Source organism: Haliotis rubra, unplaced genomic scaffold (genome assembly GCF_003918875.1).
Source record: "Haliotis rubra isolate DU_JTF1 unplaced genomic scaffold, ASM391887v1 Scf372, whole genome shotgun sequence".
In the NCBI taxonomy this organism is placed as follows: domain Eukaryota; kingdom Metazoa; phylum Mollusca; class Gastropoda; order Lepetellida; family Haliotidae; genus Haliotis; species Haliotis rubra.
The window spans coordinates 579127-592074 of record NW_025767049.1 but is presented as its reverse complement, the minus strand read 5'-3'; the positions used below and the strand labels follow the sequence as shown (position 1 = coordinate 592074).

The window sequence follows — 12948 nt, the reverse complement described above, 5'->3', positions numbered from 1 at the left end:
CTGGAAAAGAGGAAATCATCATGCCACGACTGAGTGGCGCGAATCAAAACATCGCCACAGGCCGTCTTGAAGCTGAGGAGTCGCACTCTGTAGCTGATGTGTGAATTGAAATTACATGAAAGAATTGCTCTTAAACTAATGCAACAAATTCATCTAGAATGGCTTATGTGTTTGTTTGTTTTTGAAGAGTGTATATACACAAACATAATGGCGTGATGACTGTTTGAAGTACAGAGTTACATTTATCATCAGATTTCGTGAGTTTGTTTGTGTTTTATTTTTACTAAAAGAAGTGGAAGCACAGAGTTGGTATAGCATGTCCGATATATTGCTTGAACGTTTTAGAGTGAGGCAAAACAAGATATACTCTTACATCTAAACTAGATGTTCTCATGCGAGGACAACTACCTATCTTGATTATCCAATTGGGAACACATGGACATTTTCTTTTTACAGTAACAATTTCTATTTACTTAGCATAACTGCACACATGCAGATGTACATAGTGTTACCGTAGAGCCAGACAGCAGCCACACACTCCAGGGTACAGAAGAGGTACAGCGACAGTGCTGCCAGGTACCAATCCAGTAACTGCATGATGTATGGGCCACCCTGAACGTGTTAACAAGAGTAACTAGTAAAGAGGGATTTATCAAAGTGTGAAAATGACAAAATCTCCACCTTCGACTGTAAGAAAAGACAAATGACTTCAAATGTCCAAATATCATTTTCCCGTGCTTTTTAAAAAAGATATTCCAGACGCTAAAGTTTTTTATGTCCGTATTTGACAACATATGAAGTACAATCGAGCATGCTTGATTTACAAAGGGTTTGATCATGCGTCTTAAGCCGAAACGTTGCTCGATCAGGGTTTCAACACTCAATGCCTTGGTAAATCCTTGACAATGACTTCTGTCAGAGATGTAGAAGATAAGACAAACTTGATGCATTAGTACAACAGACTTATGGAAATAATGATGTTGCTTTATTCAACAGAATCGAGATAGGCTTTGAGTGACTAGAAACATACTGTCACTGTGAAAACTTTCCACCATTTCCTTCCTTTTGATGTTCAATAATACTGATTCACATGAAACACACACAAACAATACGTGTTTCAAAGCCAAATCTACCAGCTAAGCATCAGTTGCGCTGTGTGTCGAGCTGTCAGAGTCGAGCACATATTGACACTCTGTATATCTTACCTGTGTACATATGATGATACCAGCAGCAAAAGCAATGACACATATCACCCCTGTGACCCAGCCTCGTCTGTGTCTGAGTGTTGTGGGGAACTGATCTATGACCGTTGTTGATAGGAGCTCAACAAACATAAACTGAAATTCAATAAAATGGATTATTCCGTCTTCAGCGTAATCAGGCTTGGTTGAGGCATCACTTGTCCTTCGTTTACAAAACTCTTCAGGAAAAGGCAAGCCAGTTGAGTTTATATTTTGATACAGGCTCTAATGTGCTTTAATAACGTATTGTCTCACCTGAGAGTCTAATCCTACTGTCAGCAACATCAGGAAAAACAGGAAGGACCACAGCTGTGGAAGTGGAAGATGTGACAGGGCTTCTGGGTAGGCAACGAATCCTAATCCTGGGCCTTTTAAAAGGTGATGTTAAATTCGTCAGTCACGGGTTCATGTATTGTCATATCCAACCTTATAGTATCCTCAGTTAGCACAATGGGAACGATTACACCATGCCATTTCAGAAAGTGGTCAAATGTAACATATGTTATATTTGGGATTACACCTTCTGTACTTTACTAAGAAAGTGTAATCCCAAACATAAGATATGTTACACAATGGGAACATTGCTATATTCTTTGAGCAGTTCCCAAAAGCATATTTACATTGTAAGGAAATGCAGATACAATTCACCAGTATCTTTTCTTAATACTCTCACCCGATGACACGACTTCAAATATTGGGACACCGATCCTTTCAGCCATAACACCCAAGATGGCAAACGTGACAAATCCAGCGAATATGCTCGTTCCTTCAGATACAGTGCACAGAATAACAGCATCCCTGAATATCAAGAGCAGATGCTGAGTTTGATGAATACCATAACACACATGTACATGGTAAATCAGACAGTATGATTCTACGTATTATCAAAATAGGTACGTATAGGGCTAAGTTAGAGCGAGTTTGTTTAACGGCACTGTGTACAGTGACGCCTCGGGTAATCGTGTACAATGTTCCGATGTGTAGACGTGCTCTCGAGTAGCTCTGTAGACTCTAGACTCATCACCTTAAAGTGGGCTCCCGGAACTTGTTGTAGCTGGATGCTGTCATGATAATCCCCCAGCCTGGACCAAGACTGTAAAACACCTGGATACACGCCTCAGACCACACCTGTGTAAATACACCAGTCGCGTTAAATCATTTTGAAATAACTTTGCATTTATGACATGGACCTATGTTTTTCGATATTTGCTAAAATGTCTCATCTTGAGACCTTTACTCTCATGTCTGCGCTTGTAAGTAACTTGGTCCCTCTAAGGAAAATGATACAAAGCTTGCTTGGTTTAGCTAAACCCCGCATGCAATTTAGTTTAATACCTTTCAGGCATATGTGGAAACGAGAATCAAAATGCAACATACACATGGAACCTAATTAAGCATCCCCTGTTTCAGAATATTGATATGAGGTCAGAACTCTATACTTCTAGGAGGGTCGTTAAGCTTGATTATCTGATGGAAGATTGAATACTTGACTACAGAAACACAACGCAATGTAAGCAATATGGTAATGTGTTCTCTGTACGTGAGAAATGTCAGCACTGACGATCAGATCAGGCCTCCTTGCAGGCCAAGGGAGAGTCTCAAAAGCAGTTTTCCACAGGAGTGAGTTTTAGTGAGTGAGTTTAGTTTTACGCCGCTCTCAGCAATATTCCACAGGAACTCTCCCACAGCACGGGAACGATGTGGCCTAGCGGTGTCGTCCATTAATATGGGGAGGGTAATCAATAGGTGGTTAAATGTCAAGCAACTTGATCAAGAATGTCCGTGATGTAACGCTGGCCATTAAGATTTCTCCGTACAGTCATGGGACTGTAAAATTATTGTCCTCTTCAGTAGGTATGTCAGTCCCAAAACATTCAAAGTAAATGTAGACTGATCCCTTTTTAAACCGTAGAATATGTGTGTTTTTAATGTATGGCTAGATTTGTCTAAATTGCTGTCAGCTGAAGGGATGGTGTAAATCCAGCTAGGGTCCATGCAGAAAGCTTTGTACTGTAAGTCGCCATGATCTCTAGTATGGTGACCTACCTTCAGTTGTTGTTAATGTATGGCCTGTTTTTATATTGTGTTGTCTTCTATAGTTAAACTGTTTTAAATATACGTACTATTTTTACATTCATATCAATGATAGTCTAGTTGACGTTTACTGTCCTATGCTGACAGGTTTATTTTATAATTTACCAATATTTATAATAGCATTTTTATGACTTGCTTTTAGTCACGATATGGCTGAAATATTGCCGAAGTGGTATCATGGACATATCATCATCATCATCATCATCGATAGCTACACAGCTATGACAACTATAAAATGGGTCAATGTTAAAGACGATGTTTAATAATCTAGTAAAATACAACTTTTCTTTCTAACATATAACATTTTGTCGAATCACTGACAATTTAAGATGATTAAGAAGTAATTGTATACGCATTTTGTGTGCATTACATACCTTCCAGCCGGTCAAATTATTAAATGATGGGTAAGAAAATGTACATCACACACCTGCCCTGTGAGGAGTTTGCTGAAGTCAGGTTTAAGGTAGTACAGAATCCCATCAACAGCTCCTGGTAGCATGCAGGTTCTAATGAAGATCGCCACCAGCAGTATGTAAGGTAGCAATGCCGTCACATAAACAACCTATATAAACAGATGCAATTTGTTTCCATGTTTTTATATCGTAACACCAGCAATACAACTATGCAGAAATGTCACCAGTTAATTGTAACAGGAATATTTGTTAACAAATTCAATTTGATACCTTTCACATAAGTGAATAAACCAACACGGTAATGAAGATCTCATATGTACTCTTATCGGTCAGGTCGAAATAACTCTTACATACTGAGAAACGTACCTTCACTTGAAATGTGAGGATCATGCAGTTTAAGATATGTTTGAGATAAATTTACCATGTGAAGGTCATGTGGTTCAAGGTATGTTTGAGATACATTTACCATGTGATGGTTCAAGGTATGTTTGAGATACATTTACCATGTGAAGGTCATGTGACTAAAAGTGTGTTTGAATGCGTATTTGAGATATATTTGCCAGATGAAGATCATGTGGTTCAAGGTGTGTTGAGATACATTTGCCATGTGAAGATCATTTGTTTCAAGGTGTCGTGACAGGGAGAATATGTTGCCAATTTGGAGATCGTGTGGTATGTCTTGAATGAGAGTCAAGGTTGCCATTTGAATATCATGCTGTTCACGACGTCGCGTTGGAGGGAACGTGCAGTTTAAAGCATCACTTTACGACAGAAGTCTGTAAACAGTTCAGTCTAAAGCAAATAATCCAGTAATGGATATCAAGTCCACTACTCAACACAACAGGGAATCAATAACATGCTGTCACTAAGCCGATGCATTCAGTCGCTTCTTCCAACAAGCATAGGATGCCGGTCACTTCTGTTCTAGTGTGTGTTGTAGTCATATGAAGGGCCAAACCTGATTATAGTGTCCTACCTTCCCACTAGCTTTGATTCCTCGAAACAGACTCAGAAAAATCAACACATACGACGCAAATAAACATCCCACGATATGCCACTGCATGGATCCGATTTCGTGTATTCCGCTTGATATATTGAGGACGTTGTACCTGAAAGATGGTATTTCAGTTTCAAAGTATAGATTTTAACATTTAGTACATTCTATGGTATGTGCAATTTAAGATGTGTTTACCATACATTTACCATGTGGAAATCATTTGGTTGAAGATCTCTTCGCTGGGAAAACATGTTGCCATTTGATTCGCTGCCATTATTTCGTGTTTAAGTAAGTTGTAAATGAGAAAGAGTTCTTTGAATACACAACATTATTTAATACAACAATGTCAATATGCTCTTGAAATATGAGGGGCGGTGGGGTAGCCTAGTGTTTAAAGCTTTTGCTCGTCAAGCCGAAGATCCGGGTTCTATTTCTCCCATGGGTACAATGTGCGTAGCCCAATTCTGGTGTCCCTACTGTCATATTGCTGGAATATTGCTAAACGCGAAGTAAAACTAAACTCTGTCACTCTCCTTTGAAATATGATACACTGTTATTGCCATTTGACAGTTCCAGTTATCTGAATTTACCATTTCGTCTTCACTTAAATATAGAGGAAGTTTTGCAATACGTTTAAAAGTAGAATCAATGCACACATATGGCAAGTTTTGCAAATATCAATACGTCCCTCGACACAGTCCCAATAATGTTAGATAAATTCACTGATTAGACATACATGGCTCAGTATCAAACCATTCGCCAGAGCATGAGGACACACTGCATGCTTCAACAGAAGAACATTTACTGAACATTAAGACACCCACAATGGGATATTTACACAGCTGGATGAGAACAGACAAGAACTGGGGTGTTCTCCGGGAAGTTTGCTGAGCATGCAGACTTACAACCGAGGGGACTGCCATTAGTTTATATGTTTTTTCATGCACAACATCTACACATCATAACTCACTGGTAGAACTCCTCCACAGCGGTGTGTGATAAGGTCTTGTTTCGCCATAGTTCTGCAATGCTGGTGCCAGTGCCATTGATCCCTGCAGCGTCCGTGTAGTTCAGGACGTGTGTAGAGTTCATAGAATGCCCTTTCAAAGTGGAGATGTCCTCCACACATAGGTCTGTGTTCCACCAGTTACCACATGTTGTCCAGGGTAGGACACTGGAGCAAGACTTCACCATGTAGTAGATTGGCCAGGCCAGAAGGATTTGATAATAGGGTTGACAAATTGCAACTTGGATGACCGTTCCAATACCGATACCTTCAAAGGTGAATAATCCAGATGTGCAGGGATGCCAAACAAGTATTGAACAATGAACATTACTGACCATAAGTTCATAAACAGACTGAATACATGGACGTTGGTATTTTGTTGGTTATAAAGATGTAGTTAGCGTCCTGTATTTTGTCATTACATACATATGGCATTGCTCTACTTGATAGTAAAACACGAAGGTTTACTTTGGACATCCGTTAACCGCTATAAACATAAGGGTACTCAGATTGTAGTTATGAATGGGACAAAGCTGACATACCTTTGAGGAGAGGGCAGAAATTCCATGTCTGTACAGCGCCTTTGCCTGAGAACTGAGCCATAGACGCCTCAAGGTAAAACACGGGCAAGGCGGCGATGACGATGAATATCAGGAAAGGGATCAGGAAAGCACCTGCACAGAACATTAACCCAAAGTAATGGTTTAAAACATATACATAATGTTGACAGATGTGTCATCTGATTTACCATCGATATTGGTGCTATTCATCACTTTAGAACTATGCCGTCCACAGCTTGCCAAAGATACTTCTTATTTTAGTGATTAGTTAGAGACATTGGTCAAAGTGGGCCACTGACAATGAAATAATAATAGATCTTGGTAATAATTAAGAAAGGAGAAAGGAATGATAACTTTTGTTTTTGTGTTTATTTGCTGTTTGGGGAGAAATGTGATATGGTTTCCTGTAGGTGTAACTGTTCGTGTGCCAGTGATAATCCAGATGTGTAACTGTTCGTGTGCCAGTGATAATCAAGATGTGTAACTGCTCGTGTGCCAGTGATAATCCAGATGTGTAACTGTTCGTGTGCCAGTGTGATAATCCAGTGTAACTGTTCGTGTGCAGTGATGTGTAACTGTTCGTGTGCCAGTGATAATCCAGATGTGTAACTGTTCGTGTGCCAGTGATAATCCAGATGTGTGTAACTGTTCGTGTGCAGTGATAATCCAGATGTGTAACTGCTCGTGTACCCAGTGATAATCAGATGTGTAACTGCTCGTGTACCAGTGATAATCAAGATGTGTAACTGCTCCAGTGTAATCCAGTGATAATCAGATGTGTAACTGCTCGTGTACCAGTGATAATCCAGATGTGTAACTGCTCGTGTAATCAGTGATATTCAAGATGTGTAACTGCTCGTGTACCAGTGATAATCCAGATGTGTAACGTGGTGATAATCAAGATGTGTAACCAGTGATAATCCAGATGTGTAACTGTGATCGTGTAACTGGTCGTGTGCCAGTGATAATCCAGATGTGTAACTGCTCGTGTAATCCAGATGTAACTGTTCGTGTGCCAGTGATAATCAAGATGTGTAACTGTTCGTGTGCCAGTGATAATCCAGATGTGTAACTGTTCGTGTGCCAGTGATAATCCAGATGTGTAACTGTTCGTGTGCCAGTGATAATCAAGATGTGTAACTGTTCGTGCCAGTGATAATCCAGATGTGTAACTGCTCAAGATGTGAAATCAGATGTGTAACTGCTTATTATAATCCAGTGATAATCCAGATGTGTAACTGCTCGTGTACCAGTGATAATCCAGATGTGTAACTGCTCGTGTACCAGTGATAATCAAGATGTGTAACTGCTCGTGTGCCAGTGATAATCAAGATGTGTAACTGCTCGTGTACCAGTGATAATCCAGATGTGTAACTGCTCGTGTGCCTGTTCGTGTGATAATCCAGATGTGTAACTGCTCGTGTGATAATCAGATGATGTTCGTGTCCAGATAATCCAGATGTGTAACTGCTCGTGTACCAGTGATAATCCAGATGTGTAACTGCTCGTGTACCAGTGATAATCCAGATGTGTAACTGCTCGTGTACCAGTGATAATCCAGATGTGTAACTGCTCGTGTACCAGTGATAATCCAGATGTGTAACTGCTCGTGTACCAGTGATAATCCAGATGTGTAACTGTGCTCGTGTACCAGTGATAATCCAGATGTGTACCAGTGATAATCAAGATGTGTAACTGTTCGTGTGCCAGTGATAATCAAGATGTGTAACTGCTCGTGTACCAGTGATAATCCAGATGTGTAACTGCTCGTGTACCAGTGATAATCCAGATGTGTAACTGCTCGTGTACCAGTGATAATCAAGATGTGTAACTGCTCGTGTACCAGTGATAATCCAGATGTGTAACTGCTCGTGTACCAGTGATAATCCAGATGTGTAACTGCTCGTGATACCAGTGTGTACCAGTGATAATCCAGATGTGTAACTGCTCGTGTACCAGTGATAATCCAGATGTGTAACTGCTCGTGTACCAGTGATAATCCAGATGTGTAACTGCTCGTGTACCAGTGATAATCAAGATGTGTAACTGCTCGTGTACCAGTGATAATCCAGATGTGTAACTGCTCGTGTACCAGTGATAATCCAGATGTGTAACTGCTCGTGTGCCAGTGATAATCCAGATGTGTAACTGCTCGTGTGCGAGTGATAATCCAGATGTGTAACTGCTCGTGTACCAGTGATAATCCAGATGTGTAACTGTTCGTGTGCCAGTGATAATCCAGATGTGTAACTGCTCGTGTGCCAGTGATAATCCAGATGTGTAACTGCTCGTGTGCCAGTGATAATCCAGATGTGTAACTGTTCGTGTGCCAGTGATAATCCAGATGTGTAACTGTTCGTGTGCCAGTGATAATCCAGATGTGTAACTGTTCGTGTACCAGTGATAATCCAGATGTGTAACTGTTCGTGTGCCTGTGATAATCCAGATGTGTAACTGTTCGTGTGCCAGTGATAATCAAGACCGATGCACTTTGTTTGGCGGCCTCTTTCATGTAGAAAACAGTTAGCCCTCCCACAACAACAACTAATAAATGGTTTGACTCTGAATGTGAAAGATTAAAATCAGACCGATATAGAGCTCGGTTTAGGAAATCGAAAGATAAAGAATCATACGATCAATATTGCGCTAAAAGAAATAAATATAACTCTATTTGTAAGAAAAACGCCTTAATTATTATAAAGAAAAGCAGAGAAAAATAGATAACAGTATATCTGATTCAAAACAATTTGGTATGAACTCAAATGAACCTGAATACTAGACATGAAGCTGAAAACAATATCGAAATGAACGACTGGCTAGAACACTTTCGGACACTCTTTATCTCTTTACACAATGAAAATGACGATGTAACATGTGCTAATTTGAATGAAAACCCATCAGATCCGAATTCAGAGCTTACCTAGGTAAAACATGATCAAATGGTATTCGATTCCCGGATATTCGCTGCGTATTAATACATTCAAACATCGCTCACACCATTGTATTGTTACGTCGTCAGCTGTGATGACGTCATTCAAATCATATTGTGACGAAAAGTCGGAATGACGTCACAAATGAGCAGTTCAGATGGTACCATGGGAGACAGCCGAAACGGCCGGCTGATGACATTTCACTGCGGTACCCGTACTCGATGTCAATGAGTGCAGACACAAAAACGTGTGTGGACCTTTTGGTTTACTTTTGTGTTTACAATGTCGATAAACATCATGTGTTGGCCAATTTCCGGGAGGTATTGAGTATTTGAAGCCTGGGAATATTTCATTTGAAACCTCCGGCTGACGCCGCCGGTTCCAAATGAATTCCCGTGCTTCAAATACTCAATACCACCCGAATTACATTGCACAACATGATCCTTATCTCCTAATTCCCCAATTACTAGAGATGAAATCTTAGATAACATTAACCAATTGTAATAAATCACCAGGAATTGATAAAACAATATCTGATTTTTTAAATACTCAGCAGATCTTATCGTCCCGTACTTAGAATTGCTCTGTAATTTGATATTAGAAACTGGTACGTTCCCCAGTTGTTGGACAATTGACATAATAGTTCCTATCCATAAACAAGGTAATATAAATAATCCAAATAATTACAGAGGCATAACACTACTGAGCATATTTAGTAAAGCTTTCACCTCTATGATAAATAAAAGACTTGTAAACTGGGGAGACTCAATGGATAAGATCAGCGAAGCGTAAGCTGGCTTCAGACAGGGATATACGACAGTAGATAATCTGTTTATACTACAAAGTATTATTCAAACGTATTTAAACTCTAAAGGGGGACATCCTGCGTATTATTTGTAGACTTTTCAAAAGCTTTTGATTCAGTGCAATGAAAAACGTTGGCTTCTATTTAATACCCACGGTCTCAGTGGTAAAATGAGTAAACTTTTATGCAATATGTATGAAAATGTTAAGGCCTGTATTAAAAGTAATCATAATTTTTCAGAAACATTTGACCTGCAACTTGATGTAAGACAAAGCTGTATACTAAACCCATTTCTATTTTCCTTTTTATAAATGTGTTAGCACGACAAGTCGAAATTAATTGTGTACACGGGATTCAACTCCATCCTGATATAGTTCATATTTCCCTATTGCTATTGGCAGATGACATTGTTTCGTTTTCAAGAACGATTAATGGCTTACAGAATCACATTAAACAACTTGAGAGTTACTGCGATAAATGGAAATAAACTGTAAATAGAGAAAAACGAAAATTGTTGTATTCAAAAATGGAGGCAAATTGTTTGGAAAGGAAAACTGGTTATATAAAGTTATGAAGCTGGAGTGTATTGGCTTTTATACATATTTGGGACTATATTTCACCAGTGGCCTGTCATGGACGAGGCATGTAAAATATGCAGCGTTACAGGGACACAGTTGAAAAGACATCAGTTGCAATTATGAAACAGTTGAGAGTACTTGGTAACTACCAACTCTTCATTCTTTAAAATATTTGATGCCAAAGTCAGTCCAATTGTATCATATGGGGAGCGAAATTTAGGGAATAACAAAATTTGATGAAATTGAAAAAATCCATTTATACGCATGCAAAAATTCCTCGGAGTTAAACTTAACACTATCAACGCAGTGATTTATGGTGAATGCGGTAGGTATCCAATGTACATTCTTCAGGCATTAAATTTATTAAGTACTGGCTAGAACTGCTGATTATGCCTTCTTCAAAACCCAAGAAGTGTTATAATATGATGTTGTTAAATGATAAAAGTGGACAAATAAACTGGGCAACTAATGTAAAAACTTTCTATATTCTATTGGTTTTGGAATTACATAGAATACACAATATGTCGAATCACCTACATTATTCATACAATCCTTAACGACAAGACTAAAAGATCTGTATATTCAAACATGGTGTGAAAGGATATCCTTGTCAAATAAATTCATGTATTATTCATTGTTTAAAAATGCCATAGTCCTTGAGTCATATCTATCCTATGTTAATGTTAAAAAGTTAAGAATAGCACTGGCACGATTCAGATGTTCTTCTCATGATTTGTTGATTGAAAGAGGCAGATATATGAATGTAAAAAGAAAAATAGAGTATATACACTTTGTAATTTAGACGAAATAGAAGATGAATTACATTTCCTCCTAATATGTCCATTTTATGACCGGTTGCGAACCAAATATATTAAGAGATATCACTATGTCCATCCAAATGTGATAAAATTCCCCTCACTGTTAAGTAGTAAAACCCAGTTCTTCTAATATTCTTCAAATATTTGAATGCTCATTTACTATGTTATGATTACCCGATCGAAATTCCTCTCAAATGTAACATAACTTTATGTACTATAGGCCTGTGGCCTTTTCAGTGCAAATAAAGATTATTATTATTCTTATCATTATTAGATATGAAACATGTAGGTGTAACTACTCGTGTGCCAGTGATAATCAAGATGTGTAACTGTTCGTGTGCCAGTGATAATCAAGATGTGAAACATGTAGGTGTAACTGCTCGTGTACCAGTGATAATCCAGATGTGTAACTGCTCGTGTGCCAGTGATAATCCAGATGTGTAACTGCTCGTGTGCCAGTGATATTCAGAATGTGAAACGTGTGTTACTGTTAGTGTGAAAGTGATAATTAATATGTGATACATGTTGTAACTGCTCGAGTGCCAGTGGTAATCAGTATGTGGCTCGTTTTCGTCAATTTATCTCAGAAGTGAGATGAGATGATGGACTTCAAGTTCCATACACTAAACAAACATGTATATTTTCAAGTTTTGGCTCAAAGTTCGCTCAAGATTATGATACAAAATCTTTCTTCATGATACCTATCTCACTTCTAGCCTCATGTAAGGGGGCAAAGTTTTCAATAAATGTCAACATGTCTTTATTATTAGGACAAAACACAAACCATTTCAGAGTACTTCAAGTGGAGAAATTTATTAAAATTAGTGTGTGCCATGTCTTTAAGCAATGAAAAATTCCGTCCTGTGATATTGGCAGTCGGTTTCGAAATGTGTCTTTTATGTTTCACATAGCTAGGAGGTTCATTGTAGGACATGAGTTCTTACCTCCACCATTCCTGTTGCAGAGGTAAGGGAATCTCCACAGATTACCAAATCCCACACAGTAGCCTGTCATGGACATGATGTAGTCCCACTGAGATGACCAGTGTTCTCTCTTGTGTCTCGCATCGCCGCCGGAAGTGTCCTTATTCATTTCCACCAGCCCTATCGCGATGGTTGATGGTGAAGTATCTTTGGGGCCATTATCAGTTAGATCAGAGTCTGACATCATCTGTAGAAAGGTAACATTATCCAGAATTCAAACATCAAAACTACATTATCGACATTACAAACTCGAAGAGCTTTGATGTCTTAAGGTACGAACCTCTCCAACAAAGCAAAATACTGACGACAACTTCAACACCACACACTGAGGAAGCACTGTAAACCTCACAGTCATCACGATGGAAATGCACAGCAAACTAAAGTACAAACCACTGCTGCTTTGTGACCATGGTTCAAAACGAAGAACAGCTAATGTTGTCTTTACCCTTTGTACATCACACTTGTACATGTTTGTTGCGGTATGGATGTGATCTTATACTTTGAATACACGTATGGCTTCAGC

General features: G+C 38.9%; 1 protein-coding gene across 4 annotated transcripts in view; it reads right to left on the bottom strand.

Moving 5' to 3' along the window:
* LOC124286008 (sodium- and chloride-dependent betaine transporter-like) overlaps positions 1-12948 on the bottom strand; it is a 99238-nt gene that overhangs the window by 2307 nt on the left and 83983 nt on the right. For 2 of the 4 annotated variants that reach the window (XM_046722326.1, XM_046722327.1), the window contains exons 3-12: positions 12387-12612; positions 6294-6425; positions 5716-6019; positions 4725-4857; positions 3763-3897; positions 2266-2369; positions 1915-2039; positions 1497-1609; positions 1206-1337; positions 474-612 (exon numbers count right to left, since the gene is read on the bottom strand). In XM_046722326.1, coding sequence (XP_046578282.1) covers positions 474-612; positions 1206-1337; positions 1497-1609; positions 1915-2039; positions 2266-2369; positions 3763-3897; positions 4725-4857; positions 5716-6019; positions 6294-6425; positions 12387-12612 — 1543 coding nt within the window. The remainder of the gene's footprint in view (positions 1-473; positions 613-1205; positions 1338-1496; positions 1610-1914; positions 2040-2265; positions 2370-3762; positions 3898-4724; positions 4858-5715; positions 6020-6293; positions 6426-12386; positions 12613-12948) is intronic. The other 2 variants (XM_046722328.1, XM_046722329.1) reach the window with 2 other exon arrangements.